Source organism: Oncorhynchus keta, chromosome 10 (assembly GCF_023373465.1).
Source record: "Oncorhynchus keta strain PuntledgeMale-10-30-2019 chromosome 10, Oket_V2, whole genome shotgun sequence".
In the NCBI taxonomy this organism is placed as follows: domain Eukaryota; kingdom Metazoa; phylum Chordata; class Actinopteri; order Salmoniformes; family Salmonidae; genus Oncorhynchus; species Oncorhynchus keta.
In genome coordinates this window covers 179,523-199,597 of record NC_068430.1, presented here as the reverse complement: position 1 = coordinate 199,597, position 20,075 = coordinate 179,523, and the positions used below count along the sequence as shown (strand labels likewise).

General features: G+C 47.9%; 1 protein-coding gene across 3 annotated transcripts in view; it reads left to right on the top strand.

The window, feature by feature from the left end:
- The window catches only part of stab1 (stabilin 1), a 224,961-nt gene that overhangs the window by 199,212 nt on the left and 5,674 nt on the right, over positions 1–20,075 (top strand). For all 3 annotated transcript variants that reach the window (XM_052526150.1, XM_052526149.1, XM_052526151.1), the window contains 6 exons: positions 473–638; positions 17,974–18,080; positions 18,260–18,379; positions 18,891–19,043; positions 19,296–19,409; positions 19,687–19,839. In XM_052526150.1, the coding sequence (XP_052382110.1) occupies positions 473–638; positions 17,974–18,080; positions 18,260–18,379; positions 18,891–19,043; positions 19,296–19,409; positions 19,687–19,839 (813 nt within the window). The remainder of the gene's footprint in view (positions 1–472; positions 639–17,973; positions 18,081–18,259; positions 18,380–18,890; positions 19,044–19,295; positions 19,410–19,686; positions 19,840–20,075) is intronic.

Genomic DNA, 20,075 nt, shown 5'->3' with positions numbered 1-20,075 from the left:
AGGAAAATCTGGGATTCGAAACAACAGAGCAGTCATCCTGACACTTTTCATCAAAAGCTATATATCATTACTTTAAAAAGTCCACACATTGATGTGCCAATCACAGACTGCCCATTTAACTCAGCAAAATTATACTCTTGATTTTAAGTGTTCCCAACTATTTGGTCAGTGGCAGTAGTTTGAAGTTGAACCAGGACATCATTAACTCTCAGCTACATGTAACCTGGTGATTGAAAGTGATAGTTCACTATTTAGAAGTTTTACAGTGGTAGTGTCCCAATTCTCCCCCTGTGCACTTGCACACTCCTGGTCAGTGGAAACTCCCAGGCTCCAGCCAATGCTTTTAAAATCGGTGACGACCAGGAAGTGTACAAGTGCAGTTTTTAAGAGAAGGGCAGAGAATCGGGATGCAACCAGTAACTGTCTGATTGACACTCCACCTCCTGATGTTGCAGTTCATGTCTTTCTCTAGCTGGGAATGCACCGATGCGTTGCTGGATGGATACAGGGGAAGAAAGTGGGCTATCCAACCAGGTTTCCCTCGGTCAATTGTGGTGACAACCATGTTGGTATAGTGCTATACAAAGACCCCGTGGACCCCAGCAGCAAATACGACACCTACTGTTACAGACTGTCAGGTAATACCATCAGCCAGGGTTGGGCTTCACTTACAGACTGTCAGGTAATACCATCAGCCAGGGTTGGGCTCCACTTACAGACTGTCAGGTAACACCATCAGCCAGGGTTGGGCTCCACTTACAGACTGTCAGGTAACACCATCAGCCAGGGTTGGGCTCCACTTACAGACTGTCAGGTAACACCATCAGCCAGGGTTGGACTCCACTTACAGACTGTCAGGTAACACCATCAGCCAGGGTTGGGCTCCTTACTGTTACAGACTGTCAGGTAATACCATCAGCCAGGGTTGGGCTCCACTTACAGACTGTCAGGTAACACCATCAGCCAGGGTTGGGCTTCACTTACTGTTACAGACTGTCAGGTAATACCATCAGCCAGGGTTGGGCTTCACTTATAGACTGTCAGGTAACACCATCAGCCAGGGTTGGGCTTCACTTACAGACTGTCAGGTAACACCATCAGCCAGGGTTGGGCTTCACTTACTGTTACAGACTGTCAGGTAATACCATCAGCCAGGGTTGGGCTCCACTTACAGACTGTCAGGTAACACCATCAGCCAGGGTTGGGCTTCACTTACTGTTACAGACTGTCAGGTAACACCATCAGCCAGGGTTGGGCTCCACTTACAGACTGTCAGGTAATACCATCAGCCAGGGTTGGGCTCCACTTACAGACTGTCAGGTAACACCATCAGCCAGGGTTGGGCTCCACTTACAGACTGTCAGGTAATACCATCAGCCAGGGTTGGGCTCCACTTACTGTCACAGACTGTCAGGTAACACCATCAGCCAGGGTTGGGCTTCACTTACTGTTACAGACTGTCAGGTAACACCATCAGCCAGGGTTGGGCTTCACTTACAGACTGTCAGGTAACACCATCAGCCAGGGTTGGGCTCCACTTACTGTTACAGACTGTCAGGTAACACCATCAGCCAGGGTTGGGCTTCACTTACAGACTGTCAGGTAACACCATCAGCCAGGGTTGGGCTCCACTTACAGACTGTCAGGTAACACCATCAGCCAGGGTTGGGCTCCACTTACTGTTACAGACTGTCAGGTAACACCATCAGCCAGGGTTGGGCTCCACTTACTGTTACAGACTGTCAGGTAACACCATCAGCCAGGGTTGGGCTTCACTTACAGACTGTCAGGTAACACCATCAGCCAGGGTTGGGCTCCACTTACAGACTGTCAGGTAACACCATCAGCCAGGGTTGGGCTCCACTTACTGTTACAGACTGTCAGGTAACACCATCAGCCAGGGTTGGGCTCCACTTACTGTTACAGACTGTCAGGTAACACCATCAGCCAGGGTTGGGCTCCACTTACTGTTACAGACTGTCAGGTAACACCATCAGCCAGGGTTGGGCTTCACTTACAGACTGTCAGGTAACACCATCAGCCAGGGTTGGGCTCCACTTACAGACTGTCAGGTAACACCATCAGCCAGGGTTGGGCTCCACTTACAGACTGTCAGGTAATACCATCAGCCAGGGTTGGGCTCCACTTACTGTTACAGACTGTCAGGTAACATCATCAGCCAGGGTTGGGCTCCACTTACAGACTGTCAGGTAACACCATCAGCCAGGGTTGGGCTCCACTTACAGACTGTCAGGTAACACCATCAGCCAGGGTTGGGCTCCACTTATAGACTGTCAGGTAACACCATCAGCCAGGGTTGGGCTTCACTTACTGTTACAGACTGTCAGGTAACACCATCAGCCAGGGTTGGGCTCCACTTACTGTTACAGACTGTCAGGTAACACCATCAGCCAGGGTTGGTCTCCACTTACAGACTGTCAGGTAATACCATCAGCCAGGGTTGGGCTGCACTTACTGTTACAGACTGTCAGGTTACACCATCAGCCAGGGTTGGGCTTCACTTACTGTTACAGACTGTCAGGTAATACCATCAGCCAGGGTTGGGCTCCACTTACTGTTACAGACTGTCAGGTAACACCATCAGCCAGGGTTGGGCTTCACTTACTGTTACAGACTGTCAGGTAACACCATCAGCCAGGGTTGGGCTTCACTTACAGACTGTCAGGTAACACCATCAGCCAGGGTTGGGCTCCACTTACAGACTGTCAGGTAACACCATCAGCCAGGGTTGGGCTTCACTTACAGACTGTCAGGTAACACCATCAGCCAGGGTTGGGCTTCACTTACAGACTGTCAGGTAACACCATCAGCCAGGGTTGGGCTTCACTTACAGACTGTCAGGTAACACCATCAGCCAGGGTTGGGCTTCACTTACAGACTGTCAGGTAACACCATCAGCCAGGGTTGGGCTTCACTTATAGACTGTCAGGTAACACCATCAGCCAGGGTTGGGCTTCACTTACTGTTACAGACTGTCAGGTAACACCATCAGCCAGGGTTGGGCTCCACTTACAGACTGTCAGGTAATACCATCAGCCAGGGTTGGGCTCCACTTACTGTTACAGACTGTCAGGTAACACCATCAGCCAGGGTTGGGCTCCACTTACAGACTGTCAGGTAACACCATCAGCCAGGGTTGGGCTCCACTTACTGTTACAGACTGTCAGGTAACACCATCAGCCAGGGTTGGGCTTCACTTACTGTTACAGACTGTCAGGTAATACCATCAGCCAGGGTTGGGCTCCACTTACAGACTGTCAGGTAACACCATCAGCCAGGGTTGGGCTCCACTTACAGACTGTCAGGTAACACCATCAGCCAGGGTTGGGCTCCACTTACTGTTACAGACTGTCAGGTAACACCATCAGCCAGGGTTGGGCTTCACTTACTGTTACAGACTGTCAGGTAACACCATCAGCCAGGGTTGGGCTTCACTTACTGTTACAGACTGTCAGGTAACACCATCAGCCAGGGTTGGGCTCCACTTACAGACTGTCAGGTAACACCATCAGCCAGGGTTGGGCTCCACTTACAGACTGTCAGGTAACACCATCAGCCAGGGTTGGGCTCCACTTACAGACTGTCAGGTAACACCATCAGCCAGGGTTGGGCTCCACTTATAGACTGTCAGGTAACACCATCAGCCAGGGTTGGGCTCCACTTACAGACTGTCAGGTAACACCATCAGCCAGGGTTGGGCTTCACTTACTGTTACAGACTGTCAGGTAACACCATCAGCCAGGGTTGGGCTTCACTTACAGACTGTCAGGTAACACCATCAGCCAGGGTTGGGCTTCACTTACAGACTGTCAGGTAACACCATCAGCCAGGGTTGGGCTTCACTTATAGACTGTCAGGTAACACCATCAGCCAGGGTTGGGCTTCACTTACTGTTACAGACTGTCAGGTAATACCATCAGCCAGTGTTGGGCTCCACTTACTGTTACAGACTGTCAGGTAACACCATCAGCCAGGGTTGGGCTTCACTTACAGACTGTCAGGTAACACCATCAGCCAGGGTTGGGCTCCACTTACAGACTGTCAGGTAACACCATCAGCCAGGGTTGGGCTCCACTTACAGACTGTCAGGTAACACCATCAGCCAGGGTTGGGCTTCACTTACTGTTACAGACTGTCAGGTAACACCATCAGCCAGGGTTGGGCTCCACTTACAGACTGTCAGGTAACACCATCAGCCAGGGTTGGGCTTCACTTACTGTTACAGACTGTCAGGTAACACCATCAGCCAGGGTTGGGCTCCACTTACAGACTGTCAGGTAACACCATCAGCCAGGGTTGGGCTTCACTTACTGTTACAGACTGTCAGGTAACACCATCAGCCAGGGTTGGGCTCCACTTACAGACTGTCAGGTAATACCATCAGCCAGGGTTGGGCTCCACTTACAGACTGTCAGGTAATACCATCAGCCAGGGTTGGGCTCCACTTACTGTTACAGACTGTCAGGTAACACCATCAGCCAGGGTTGGGCTCCACTTACTGTTACAGACTGTCAGGTAACACCATCAGCCAGGGTTGGGCTTCACTTACAGACTGTCAGGTAACACCATCAGCCAGGGTTGGGCTCCACTTACAGACTGTCAGGTAACACCATCAGCCAGGGTTGGGCTCCACTTACTGTTACAGACTGTCAGGTAACACCATCAGCCAGGGTTGGGCTCCACTTACTGTTACAGACTGTCAGGTAACACCATCAGCCAGGGTTGGGCTTCACTTACAGACTGTCAGGTAACACCATCAGCCAGGGTTGGGCTCCACTTACAGACTGTCAGGTAACACCATCAGCCAGGGTTGGGCTCCACTTACTGTTACAGACTGTCAGGTAACACCATCAGCCAGGGTTGGGCTCCACTTACTGTTACAGACTGTCAGGTAACACCATCAGCCAGGGTTGGGCTCCACTTACTGTTACAGACTGTCAGGTAACACCATCAGCCAGGGTTGGGCTTCACTTACAGACTGTCAGGTAACACCATCAGCCAGGGTTGGGCTCCACTTACAGACTGTCAGGTAACACCATCAGCCAGGGTTGGGCTCCACTTACAGACTGTCAGGTAATACCATCAGCCAGGGTTGGGCTCCACTTACTGTTACAGACTGTCAGGTAACACCATCAGCCAGGGTTGGGCTTCACTTACAGACTGTCAGGTAACACCATCAGCCAGGGTTGGGCTCCACTTACAGACTGTCAGGTAACACCATCAGCCAGGGTTGGGCTCCACTTATAGACTGTCAGGTAACACCATCAGCCAGGGTTGGGCTTCACTTACTGTTACAGACTGTCAGGTAATACCATCAGCCAGGGTTGGGCTTCACTTACAGACTGTCAGGTAACACCATCAGCCAGGGTTGGGCTCCACTTACTGTTACAGACTGTCAGGTAACACCATCAGCCAGGGTTGGGCTCCACTTACTGTTACAGACTGTCAGGTAACACCATCAGCCAGGGTTGGGCTTCACTTACTGTTACAGACTGTCAGGTAACACCATCAGCCAGGGTTGGGCTTCACTTACAGACTGTCAGGTAACACCATCAGCCAGGGTTGGGCTCCACTTACAGACTGTCAGGTAACACCATCAGCCAGGGTTGGGCTTCACTTACAGACTGTCAGGTAACACCATCAGCCAGGGTTGGGCTTCACTTACAGACTGTCAGGTAACACCATCAGCCAGGGTTGGGCTTCACTTACAGACTGTCAGGTAACACCATCAGCCAGGGTTGGGCTTCACTTACAGACTGTCAGGTAACACCATCAGCCAGGGTTGGGCTTCACTTATAGACTGTCAGGTAACACCATCAGCCAGGGTTGGGCTTCACTTACTGTTACAGACTGTCAGGTAATACCATCAGCCAGGGTTGGGCTTCACTTACTGTTACAGACTGTCAGGTAACACCATCAGCCAGGGTTGGGCTCCACTTACAGACTGTCAGGTAATACCATCAGCCAGGGTTGGGCTCCACTTACTGTTACAGACTGTCAGGTAACACCATCAGCCAGGGTTGGGCTCCACTTACAGACTGTCAGGTAACACCATCAGCCAGGGTTGGGCTCCACTTACTGTTACAGACTGTCAGGTAACACCATCAGCCAGGGTTGGGCTTCACTTACTGTTACAGACTGTCAGGTAATACCATCAGCCAGGGTTGGGCTCCACTTACAGACTGTCAGGTAACACCATCAGCCAGGGTTGGGCTCCACTTACAGACTGTCAGGTAACACCATCAGCCAGGGTTGGGCTCCACTTACTGTTACAGACTGTCAGGTAACACCATCAGCCAGGGTTGGGCTTCACTTACTGTTACAGACTGTCAGGTAACACCATCAGCCAGGGTTGGGCTCCACTTACAGACTGTCAGGTAACACCATCAGCCAGGGTTGGGCTCCACTTACAGACTGTCAGGTAACACCATCAGCCAGGGTTGGGCTCCACTTACAGACTGTCAGGTAACACCATCAGCCAGGGTTGGGCTCCACTTATAGACTGTCAGGTAACACCATCAGCCAGGGTTGGGCTCCACTTACAGACTGTCAGGTAACACCATCAGCCAGGGTTGGGCTTCACTTACTGTTACAGACTGTCAGGTAACACCATCAGCCAGGGTTGGGCTTCACTTACAGACTGTCAGGTAACACCATCAGCCAGGGTTGGGCTTCACTTACAGACTGTCAGGTAACACCATCAGCCAGGGTTGGGCTTCACTTATAGACTGTCAGGTAACACCATCAGCCAGGGTTGGGCTTCACTTACAGACTGTCAGGTAACACCATCAGCCAGGGTTGGGCTCCACTTATAGACTGTCAGGTAACACCATCAGCCAGGGTTGGGCTCCACTTACAGACTGTCAGGTAACACCATCAGCCAGGGTTGGGCTCCACTTACAGACTGTCAGGTAACACCATCAGCCAGGGTTGGGCTTCACTTACTGTTACAGACTGTCAGGTAATACCATCAGCCAGGGTTGGGCTTCACTTACTGTTACAGACTGTCAGGTAATACCATCAGCCAGGGTTGGGCTCCACTTACTGTTACAGACTGTCAGGTAACACCATCAGCCAGGGTTGGGCTCCACTTACTTTTACAGACTGTCAGGTAACACCATCAGCCAGGGTTGGGCTCCACTTACAGACTGTCAGGTAATACCATCAGCCAGGGTTGGGCTCCACTTACAGACTGTCAGGTAATACCATCAGCCAGGGTTGGGCTCCACTTACTGTTACAGACTGTCAGGTAACACCATCAGCCAGGGTTGGGCTCCACTTACAGACTGTCAGGTAATACCATCAGCCAGGGTTGGGCTCCACTTACTGTTACAGACTGTCAGGTAACACCATCAGCCAGGGTTGGGCTCCACTTACAGACTGTCAGGTAATACCATCAGCCAGGGTTGGGCTTCACTTACTGTTACAGACTGTCAGGTAACACCATCAGCCAGGGTTGGGCTCCACTTACAGACTGTCAGGTAATACCATCAGCCAGGGTTGGGCTTCACTTACTGTTACAGACTGTCAGGTAACACCATCAGCCAGGGTTGGGCTCCACTTACAGACTGTCAGGTAACACCATCAGCCAGGGTTGGGCTCCACTTACTGTTACAGACTGTCAGGTAACACCATCAGCCAGGGTTGGGCTTCACTTACTGTTACAGACTGTCAGGTAACACCATCAGCCAGGGTTGGGCTCCACTTACTGTTACAGACTGTCAGGTAACACCATCAGCCAGGGTTGGGCTTCACTTACTGTTACAGACTGTCAGGTAACACCATCAGCCAGGGTTGGGCTCCACTTACAGACTGTCAGGTAACACCATCAGCCAGGGTTGGGCTCCACTTACTGTTACAGACTGTCAGGTAACACCATCAGCCAGGGTTGGGCTTCACTTACTGTTACAGACTGTCAGGTAACACCATCAGCCAGGGTTGGGCTTCACTTACAGACTGTCAGGTAACACCATCAGCCAGGGTTGGGCTCCACTTACAGACTGTCAGGTAACACCATCAGCCAGGGTTGGGCTCCACTTACAGACTGTCAGGTAACACCATCAGCCAGGGTTGGGCTTCACTTACTGTTACAGACTGTCAGGTAACACCATCAGCCAGGGTTGGGCTCCACTTACAGACTGTCAGGTAACACCATCAGCCAGGGTTGGGCTTCACTTACTGTTACAGACTGTCAGGTAATACCATCAGCCAGGGTTGGGCTTCACTTACAGACTGTCAGGTAACACCATCAGCCAGGGTTGGGCTCCACTTACAGACTGTCAGGTAACACCATCAGCCAGGGTTGGGCTTCACTTACTGTTACAGACTGTCAGGTAATACCATCAGCCAGGGTTGGGCTCCACTTACTGTTACAGACTGTCAGGTAACACCATCAGCCAGGGTTGGGCTTCACTTACTGTTACAGACTGTCAGGTAATACCATCAGCCAGGGTTGGGCTTCACTTACAGACTGTCAGGTAACACCATCAGCCAGGGTTGGGCTTCACTTACTGTTACAGACTGTCAGGTAATACCATCAGCCAGGGTTGGGCTTCACTTATAGACTGTCAGGTAACACCATCAGCCAGGGTTGGGCTTCACTTACTGTTACAGACTGTCAGGTAACACCATCAGCCAGGGTTGGGCTCCACTTACTTTTACAGACTGTCAGGTAACACCATCAGCCAGGGTTGGGCTCCACTTACAGACTGTCAGGTAATACCATCAGCCAGGGTTGGGCTCCACTTACAGACTGTCAGGTAATACCATCAGCCAGGGTTGGGCTCCACTTACTGTTACAGACTGTCAGGTAACACCATCAGCCAGGGTTGGGCTCCACTTACAGACTGTCAGGTAATACCATCAGCCAGGGTTGGGCTCCACTTACTGTTACAGACTGTCAGGTAACACCATCAGCCAGGGTTGGGCTCCACTTACAGACTGTCAGGTAATACCATCAGCCAGGGTTGGGCTTCACTTACTGTTACAGACTGTCAGGTAACACCATCAGCCAGGGTTGGGCTCCACTTACTGTTACAGACTGTCAGGTAACACCATCAGCCAGGGTTGGGCTCCACTTACAGACTGTCAGGTAACACCATCAGCCAGGGTTGGGCTCCACTTACAGACTGTCAGGTAACACCATCAGCCAGGGTTGGGCTCCACTTACAGACTGTCAGGTAACACCATCAGCCAGGGTTGGGCTTCACTTACAGACTGTCAGGTAACACCATCAGCCAGGGTTGGGCTTCACTTACTGTTACAGACTGTCAGGTAACACCATCAGCCAGGGTTGGGCTCCACTTACAGACTGTCAGGTAACACCATCAGCCAGGGTTGGGCTTCACTTACAGACTGTCAGGTAACACCATCAGCCAGGGTTGGGCTTCACTTATAGACTGTCAGGTAACACCATCAGCCAGGGTTGGGCTTCACTTACAGACTGTCAGGTAACACCATCAGCCAGGGTTGGGCTTCACTTACAGACTGTCAGGTAACACCATCAGCCAGGGTTGGGCTTCACTTACAGACTGTCAGGTAACACCATCAGCCAGGGTTGGGCTCCACTTACAGACTGTCAGGTAACACCATCAGCCAGGGTTGGGCTCCACTTACTGTTACAGACTGTCAGGTAACACCATCAGCCAGGGTTGGGCTTCACTTACTGTTACAGACTGTCAGGTAACACCATCAGCCAGGGTTGGGCTTCACTTACTGTTACAGACTGTCAGGTAACACCATCAGCCAGGGTTGGGCTTCACTTACTGTTACAGACTGTCAGGTAACACCATCAGCCAGGGTTGGGCTCCACTTACAGACTGTCAGGTAACACCATCAGCCAGGGTTGGGCTCCACTTACAGACTGTCAGGTAATACCATCAGCCAGGGTTGGGCTCCACTTACAGACTGTCAGGTAACACCATCAGCCAGGGTTGGGCTTCACTTACTGTTACAGACTGTCAGGTAACACCATCAGCCAGGGTTGGGCTCCACTTACAGACTGTCAGGTAACACCATCAGCCAGGGTTGGGCTCCACTTACTGTTACAGACTGTCAGGTAACACCATCAGCCAGGGTTGGGCTCCACTTACAGACTGTCAGGTAACACCATCAGCCAGGGTTGGGCTCCACTTACAGACTGTCAGGTAACACCATCAGCCAGGGTTGGGCTCCACTTACTGTTACAGACTGTCAGGTAACACCATCAGCCAGGGTTGGGCTCCACTTACAGACTGTCAGGTAATACCATCAGCCAGGGTTGGGCTTCACTTACAGACTGTCAGGTAACACCATCAGCCAGGGTTGGGCTCCACTTACAGACTGTCAGGTAACACCATCAGCCAGGGTTGGGCTCCACTTACTGTTACAGACTGTCAGGTAACACCATCAGCCAGGGTTGGGCTCCACTTACAGACTGTCAGGTAACACCATCAGCCAGGGTTGGGCTTCACTTACTGTTACAGACTGTCAGGTAACACCATCAGCCAGGGTTGGGCTCCACTTACTGTTACAGACTGTCAGGTAATACCATCAGCCAGGGTTGGGCTCCACTTACAGACTGTCAGGTAACACCATCAGCCAGGGTTGGGCTCCACTTACTGTTACAGACTGTCAGGTAACACCATCAGCCAGGGTTGGGCTCCACTTACAGACTGTCAGGTAATACCATCAGCCAGGGTTGGGCTCCACTTACAGACTGTCAGGTAACACCATCAGCCAGGGTTGGGCTCCACTTATAGACTGTCAGGTAACACCATCAGCCAGAGTTGGGCTCCACTTACAGACTGTCAGGTAACACCATCAGCCAGGGTTGGGCTCCACTTACAGACTGTCAGGTAATACCATCAGCCAGGGTTGGGCTCCACTTACTGTTACAGACTTCATTTAAATTCCAGAAATTTCAGGAAGTACTGTACACTGAAATTCCAATTCTCCTCAATTCCAATCAATGTGTCATAAAGCATCTCAGAGTAGGATTGCTGATCTAGGATCAGGTCCCCCTATATCCATATAATAATGAAATTATGATTAGAAAAGAAAAACAGATCCTAGATCAGGTTTATGAATATAGGCCTACCAGCTATACTGTCTCCATTCTCTCCATTCTTCTCCATTCAGTCTTTCAACAACATTTAGATGTGTCCTGTGGTCCTGTGTATTACAACCCATCTGTCTCTCTGTAGATGTGTACTGTATATTACAACCCGTCTGTCTCTCTGTAGATGTGTACTGTATATTACAACCTGTCTGTCTCTCTGTAGATGTGTCCTGTATATTACAACCCGTCTGTCTCCCTGTAGATGTGTCCTGTGTATTACAACCAGTCTGTCTCCCTGTAGATGTGTCCTGTATATTACAACCAGTCTGTCTCCCTGTAGATGTGTCCTGTATATTACAACCCGTCTGTCTCTCTGTAGATGTGTCCTGTATATTACAACCAGTCTGTCTCCCTGTAGATGTGTCCTGTGTATTACAACCAGTCTGTCTCCCTGTAGATGTGTCCTGTATATTACAACCAGTCTGTCTCCCTGTAGATGTGTCCTGTGTATTACAACCAGTCTGTCTCCCTGTAGATGTGTCCTGTGTATTACAACCAGTCTGTCTCCCTGTAGATGTGTCCTGTGTATTACAACCAGTCTGTCTCCCTGTAGATGTGTCCTGTGTATTACAACCAGTCTGTCTCTCTGTAGATGTGTCCTGTGTATTACAACCAGTCTGTCTCCCTGTAGATGTGTCCTGTATATTACAACCAGTCTGTCTCTCTGTAGATGTGTCCTGTGTATTACAACCAGTCTGTCTCCCTGTAGATGTGTCCTGTATATTACAACCAGTCTGTCTCCCTGTAGATGTGTCCTGTGTATTACAACCAGTCTGTCTCTCTGTAGATGTGTCCTGTATATTACAACCAGTCTGTCTCTCTGTAGATGTGTCCTGTATATTACAACCAGTCTGTCTCTCTGTAGATGTGTCCTGTATATTACAACCAGTCTGTCTCCCTGTAGATGTGTCCTGTATATTACAACCAGTCTGTCTCCCTGTAGATGTGTCCTGTATATTACAACCAGTCTGTCTCTCTGTAGATGTGTCCTGTATATTACAACCAGTCTGTCTCCCTGTAGATGTGTCCTGTGTATTACAACCAGTCTGTCTCCCTGTAGATGTGTCCTGTATATTACAACCAGTCTGTCTCCCTGTAGATGTGTCCTGTATATTACAACCAGTCTGTCTCTCTGTAGATGTGTCCTGTATATTACAACCAGTCTGTCTCTCTGTAGATGTGTCCTGTATATTACAACCCGTCTGTCTCTCTGTAGATGTGTCCTGTGTATTACAACCAGTCTGTCTCTCTGTAGATGTGTCCTGTGTATTACAACCAGTCTGTCTCTCTGTAGATGTGTCCTGTATATTACAACCAGTCTGTCTCCCTGTAGATGTGTCCTGTGTATTACAACCAGTCTGTCTCTCTGTAGATGTGTCCTGTATATTACAACCAGTCTGTCTCCTGTAGATGTGTCCTGTGTATTACAACCAGTCTGTCTCCCTGTAGATGTGTCCTGTGTATTACAACCAGTCTGTCTCTCTGTAGATGTGTCCTGTGTATTACAACCAGTCTGTCTCCCTGTAGATGTGTCCTGTATATTACAACCAGTCTGTCTCCCTGTAGATGTGTCCTGTATATTACAACCAGTCTGTCTCTCTGTAGATGTGTCCTGTGTATTACAACCAGTCTGTCTCCCTGTAGATGTGTCCTGTGTATTACAACCAGTCTGTCTCTCTGTAGATGTGTCCTGTATATTACAACCAGTCTGTCTCCCTGTAGATGTGTCCTGTGTATTACAACCAGTCTGTCTCCCTGTAGATGTGTCCTGTAGTACTGTATATTACAACCAGTCTGTCTCTCTGTAGATGTGTCCTGTGTATTACAACCAGTCTGTCTCTCTGTAGATGTGTCCTGTGTATTACAACCAGTCTGTCTCCCTGTAGATGTGTCCTGTAGTACTGTATATTACAACCAGTCTGTCTCTCTGTAGATGTGTCCTGTGTATTACAACCAGTCTGTCTCCCTGTAGATGTGTCCTGTGTATTACAACCAGTCTGTCTCCCTGTAGATGTGTCCTGTATATTACAACCAGTCTGTCTCTCTGTAGATGTGTCCTGTGTATTACAACCAGTCTGTCTCTCTGTAGATGTGTCCTGTGTATTACAACCAGTCTGTCTCCCTGTAGATGTGTCCTGTATATTACAACCAGTCTGTCTCTCTGTAGATGTGTCCTGTATATTACAACCAGTCTGTCTCCCTGTAGATGTGTCCTGTGTATTACAACCAGTCTGTCTCCCTGTAGATGTGTCCTGTAGTACTGTATATTACAACCAGTCTGTCTCCCTGTAGATGTGTCCTGTGTATTACAACCAGTCTGTCTCTCTGTAGATGTGTCCTGTGTATTACAACCAGTCTGTCTCCCTGTAGATGTGTCCTGTATATTACAACCAGTCTGTCTCTCTGTAGATGTGTCCTGTAGTACTGTATATTACAACCAGTCTGTCTCCCTGTAGATGTGTCCTGTGTATTACAACCAGTCTGTCTCTCTGTAGATGTGTCCTGTGTATTACAACCAGTCTGTCTCCCTGTAGATGTGTCCTGTATATTACAACCAGTCTGTCTCCTGTAGATGTGTCCTGTATATTACAACCAGTCTGTCTCCTGTAGATGTGTCCTGTATATTACAACCAGTCTGTCTCCCTGTAGATGTGTCCTGTGTATTACAACCAGTCTGTCTCCCTGTAGATGTGTCCTGTATATTACAACCAGTCTGTCTCTCTGTAGATGTGTCCTGTATATTACAACCAGTCTGTCTCCCTGTAGATGTGTCCTGTGTATTACAACCAGTCTGTCTCTCTGTAGATGTGTCCTGTGTATTACAACCAGTCTGTCTCTCTGTAGATGTGTCCTGTGTATTACAACCAGTCTGTCTCCCTGTAGATGTGTCCTGTGTATTACAACCAGTCTGTCTCTCTGTAGATGTGTCCTGTAGTACTGTATATTACAACCAGTCTGTCTCCCTGTAGATGTGTCCTGTGTATTACAACCAGTCTGTCTCCCTGTAGATGTGTCCTGTGTATTACAACCAGTCTGTCTCCCTGTAGATGTGTCCTGTAGTACTGTATATTACAACCAGTCTGTCTCCCTGTAGATGTGTCCTGTGTATTACAACCAGTCTGTCTCCCTGTAGATGTGTCCTGTGTATTACAACCAGTCTGTCTCCCTGTAGATGTGTCCTGTGTATTACAACCAGTCTGTCTCCCTGTAGATGTGTCCTGTGTATTACAACCAGTCTGTCTCCCTGTAGATGTGTCCTGTAGTACTGTATATTACAACCAGTCTGTCTCCTGTAGATGTGTCCTGTGTATTACAACCAGTCTGTCTCTCTGTAGATGTGTCCTGTGTATTACAACCAGTCTGTCTCCCTGTAGATGTGTCCTGTGTATTACAACCAGTCTGTCTCCCTGTAGATGTGTCCTGTAGTACTGTATATTACAACCAGTCTGTCTCTCTGTAGATGTGTCCTGTGTATTACAACCAGTCTGTCTCTCTGTAGATGTGTCCTGTGTATTACAACCAGTCTGTCTCCCTGTAGATGTGTCCTGTGTATTACAACCAGTCTGTCTCCCTGTAGATGTGTCCTGTGTATTACAACCAGTCTGTCTCCCTGTAGATGTGTCCTGTATATTACAACCAGTCTGTCTCCCTGTAGATGTGTCCTGTATATTACAACCAGTCTGTCTCCCTGTAGATGTGTCCTGTATATTACAACCAGTCTGTCTCCCTGTAGATGTGTCCTGTGTATTACAACCAGTCTGTCTCCCTGTAGATGTGTCCTGTGTATTACAACCAGTCTGTCTCCCTGTAGATGTGTCCTGTGTATTACAACCAGTCTGTCTCCCTGTAGATGTGTCCTGTAGTACTGTATATTACAACCCGTCTGTCTCTCTGTAGATGTGTCCTGTATATTACAACCAGTCTGTCTCCCTGTAGATGTGTCCTGTGTATTACAACCAGTCTGTCTCCCTGTAGATGTGTCCTGTATATTACAACCAGTCTGTCTCCCTGTAGATGTGTCCTGTGTATTACAACCTGTAGATGTGTCCTGTCTCTCCTGTAGATGTGTCCTGTGTATTACAACCAGTCTGTCTCCCTGTAGATGTGTCCTGTATATTACAACCAGTCTGTCTCCCTGTAGATGTGTCCTGTAGTACTGTATATTACAACCAGTCTGTCTCCTGTAGATGTGTCCTGTATATTACAACCAGTCTGTCTCCCTGTAGATGTGTCCTGTGTATTACAACCCGTCTGTCTCCCTGTAGATGTGTCCTGTGTATTACAACCAGTCTGTCTCCTGTAGATGTGTCCTGTGTATTACAACCAGTCTGTCTCCCCTGTATATGTGTCCTGTATATTACAACCAGTCTGTCTCCCTGTAGATGTGTCCTGTGTATTACAACCAGTCTGTCTCCCTGTAGATGTGTCCTGTGTATTACAACCAGTCTGTCTCCCTGTAGATGTGTCCTGTGTATTACAACCAGTCTGTCTCCCTGTAGATGTGTCCTGTGTATTACAACCAGTCTGTCTCCCTGTAGATGTGTCCTGTGTATTACAACCAGTCTGTCTCCCTGTAGATGTGTCCTGTGTATTACAACCAGTCTGTCTCCCTGTAGATGTGTCCTGTGTATTACAACCAGTCTGTCTCCCTGTAGATGTGTCCTGTGTATTACAACCAGTCTGTCTCCCTGTAGATGTGTCCTGTGTATTACAACCAGTCTGTCTCCCTGTAGATGTGTCCTGTATATTACAACCAGTCTGTCTCCCTGTAGATGTGTCCTGTGTATTACAACCAGTCTGTCTCCCTGTAGATGTGTCCTGTGTATTACAACCAGTCTGTCTCCCTGTAGATGTGTCCTGTGTATTACAACCAGTCTGTCTCCCTGTAGATGTGTCCTGTAGTACTGTATATTACAACCAGTCTGTCTCCCTGTAGATGTGTCCTGTGTATTACAACCAGTCTGTCTCCCTGTAGATGTGTCCTGTATATTACAACCAGTCTGTCTCTCTGTAGATGTGTCCTGTGTATTACAACCAGTCTGTCTCCCTGTAGATGTGTCCTGTGTATTACAACCAGTCTGTCTCCCTGTAGATGTGTCCTGTGTATTACAACCAGTCTGTCTCCCTGTAGATGTGTCCTGTGTATTACAACCAGTCTGTCTCTCTGTAGATGTGTCCTGTGTATTACAACCAGTCTGTCTCTCTGTAGATGTGTCCTGTGTATTACAACCAGTCTGTCTCTCTGTAGATGTGTCCTGTAGTACTGTATATTACAACCAGTCTGTCTCCCTGTAGATGTGTCCTGTGTATTACAACCAGTCTGTCTCCCTGTAGATGTGTCCTGTGTATTACAACCAGTCTGTCTCCCTGTAGATGTGTCCTGTGTATTACAACCCAGTCTGTCTCCCTGTAGATGTGTCCTGTGTATTACAACCAGTCTGTCTCCCTGTAGATGTGTCCTGTAGTACTGTATATTACAACCCGTCTGTCTCTCTGTAGATGTGTCCTGTAGATATTACAACCAGTCTGTCTCTCTGTAGATGTGTCCTGTATATTACAACCAGTCTGTCTCCCTGTAGATGTGTCCTGTAGTACTGTGTATTACAACCCGTCTGTCTCCCTGTAGATGTGTCCTGTATATTACAACCAGTCTGTCTCCCTGTAGATGTGTCCTGTATAGTCTGTCTCCCTTACAACCAGTCTGTCTCCCTGTAGATGTGTCCTGTATATTACAACCAGTCTGTCTCCCTGTAGATGTGTCCTGTGTATTACAACCAGTCTGTCTCCCTGTAGATGTGTCCTGTATATTACAACCAGTCTGTCTCCCTGTAGATGTGTCCTGTATATTACAACCAGTCTGTCTCCCTGTAGATGTGTCCTGTATATTACAACCAGTCTGTCTCCCTGTAGATGTGTCCTGTATATTACAACCAGTCTGTCTCCCTGTAGATGTGTCCTGTATATTACAACCAGTCTGTCTCTCTGTAGATGTGTCCTGTGTATTACAACCAGTCTGTCTCTCTGTAGATGTGTCCTGTGTATTACAACCAGTCTGTCTCCCTGTAGATGTGTCCTGTATATTACAACCAGTCTGTCTCTCTGTAGATGTGTCCTGTGTATTACAACCAGTCTGTCTCTCTGTAGATGTGTCCTGTGTATTACAACCAGTCTGTCTCTCTGTAGATGTGTCCTGTGTATTACAACCAGTCTGTCTCCCTGTAGATGTGTCCTGTGTATTACAACCAGTCTGTCTCCCTGTAGATGTGTCCTGTGTATTACAACCAGTCTGTCTCCCTGTAGATGTGTCCTGTGTATTACAACCCGTCTGTCTCCCTGTAGATGTGTCCTGTGTATTACAACCAGTCTGTCTCCCTGTAGATGTGTCCTGTATATTACAACCAGTCTGTCTCCCTGTAGATGTGTCCTGTAGTACTGTATATTACAACCCGTCTGTCTCCCTGTAGATGTGTCCTGTGTATTACAACCCGTCTGTCTCCCTGTAGATGTGTCCTGTGTATTACAACCAGTCTGTCTCCCTGTAGATGTGTCCTGTATATTACAACCAGTCTGTCTCTCTGTAGATGTGTCCTGTATATTACAACCAGTCTGTCTCCCTGTAGATGTGTCCTGTGTATTACAACCAGTCTGTCTCCCTGTAGATGTGTCCTGTGTATTACAACCAGTCTGTCTCCCTGTAGATGTGTCCTGTATATTACAACCAGTCTGTCTCCCTGTAGATGTGTCCTGTATATTACAACCAGTCTGTCTCTCTGTAGATGTGTCCTGTATATTACAACCAGTCTGTCTCCCTGTAGATGTGTCCTGTATATTATAACCAGTCTGTCTCCCTGTAGATGTGTCCTGTGTGTGTGGAAGTGGGTACGTGGGTAACGGGGACTTCTGTAACGGAGACCTGGCCAGTGTTGTGGCCACCAACTTAAACTACTCTGTATTCTACAATGTAAGTTTGCTGTTGTTTCCTTCAGGACTAATCCTAAATTAACATCCTCACATGCAACTCAGACTTCATTGTATTCATTCAAATTAAAGTACATTATTCACGGGTGATATGGATCTCAAGTTATTTGTTTTTTGAGTGTAAAATATTGAACAACATGACATTTTCTCTCCTGGTTGTAGATATTGTTGAAGTATGCAGGCTCGTCCACAGAGGGAGAAGTTCTGTTGGACTTCCTGTCCAGCAGTTCATCCTATGCCACTGTGTTTGTGCCACTCAACACTGGGTTCTCTGAGAACGAGGTGATTTTACGTCTGAAATCATGGACCCCCCCAAAAAAAAAAAAAATACATTTTTACTTTCTTTTTCTTGTGGATTCATGTATTTTTTGTCATTTAAATAAGGGATAGTTCACCTAAATTACAAAATGCCATATTGGTTTCTTTACCCAGTGAGAAGTCTGTGCACAGGCTATGACAGTAATCCATGCTTTGGTTGGCACGGTTTTCAAATGCTAACGTTTTAGCATTTGTTTTAGCATTTGTGGCATAAATCCCATTCAAAGTCATTTTTTTGCACATCATGTCCAAATCACCTATGTGACTTGTGAGCTTCAAAATCACTGCTATATTTATGATTTGGACATTATATCGGTCCCATGCCTTTAATGGGATTTGTTCTCACCGGGTAAAGAAACCAATATTTCATTTTGTAATTTAGGTGAACTATCCCTGTTTTTTTTTTAATGTTTATATAATGATGTATAATTTTGTCTTAGTCATTTGATGTAATAGTTTTCTTGACTGTATGTAGACGCTATCAGACCGGGATGTGGAGTACCATATCTCCACTAACAACAGCATTACGTTCTATGAGGACCTGAAACACGACGGAGTCATCCCTTCCAGACTGGGATATAACCTCTCAGTGGTCATTTCCCCCAGCAACATCACACAGCAGAACCAGGTGAGTGTGGACCGGTCTGTTACAAATGTCCAGGAGCTGCTTGTGCAAAATTCAAGCAACTCTTTACTCTAGATCAACATGTTACTAATAACTTTCAAATTTAAAAAAAATAAAATAAAATAGTAATAATAAACAAAAACAATTAAGTGTATAATGTCATACATTTCTTAAAGCAACAATTCATTTCATGGATGTCTTGTTTTGGATGAAGTGATTCTTGATTTTGTGTGTGTGACGGTTGTTTCTCCCCAGGAGCCCCAGACGTTCAAGCTAGTGAACCGGAGGCTAGTGTTGACCTGGGACATCCCAGCCTACAATGGAATCATCCATGTCATAGAGGGCCCACTCAGAGCCCCGCCACTACCAGTGAGTTGGTTAAGCAGTTGAGTGAAGTTGTACCCTAGATGCTGATCTTGGATCAGTTTGACATTTTCCCCACTAATGGTTAAGGTTGGGGAAGGTGATCCTAGATCTGTAACTAGGGGAAATTTCAGATCGTTATAACAATCCTAATTCATTGCAAATTCCACCCTATTTCAGAGCCACACAAGGAGTCTCTGGTCAACAGTAGCAAACTGCATTATGGGAGAATAGAGTGGCTTTGTCCCTTCTAGTAATTCTATTTCTATGATTATCATTCCAGGTGCACCATGCCCAGTCATCAGGCCACGCCCATGGGGGCGGGACTGTGGCCACCTCCATCCTGGTCACCTGTCTGATAGTCTGCGTCATCGCTGGCCTCACCTATTACGTCTTCAAACACAAGAATGACGCCTTCCGCTTCCACTACTTCAAGGTAACAAGTCCTTCCAACACTACTATAGACCAGGCCCATTGGGCCCACAGGGCTCTGATCAACACTACTATAGACCAGGCCCATTGGGCCCACAGGGCTCTGATCAACACTACTATAGACCAGGCCCATTGGGCCCACATGGCTCTGATCAACACTACTATAGACCAGGCCCATTGGGCCCACAGGGCTTTGATCAACACTACTATAGACCAGGCCCATTGGGCCCACAGGGCTTT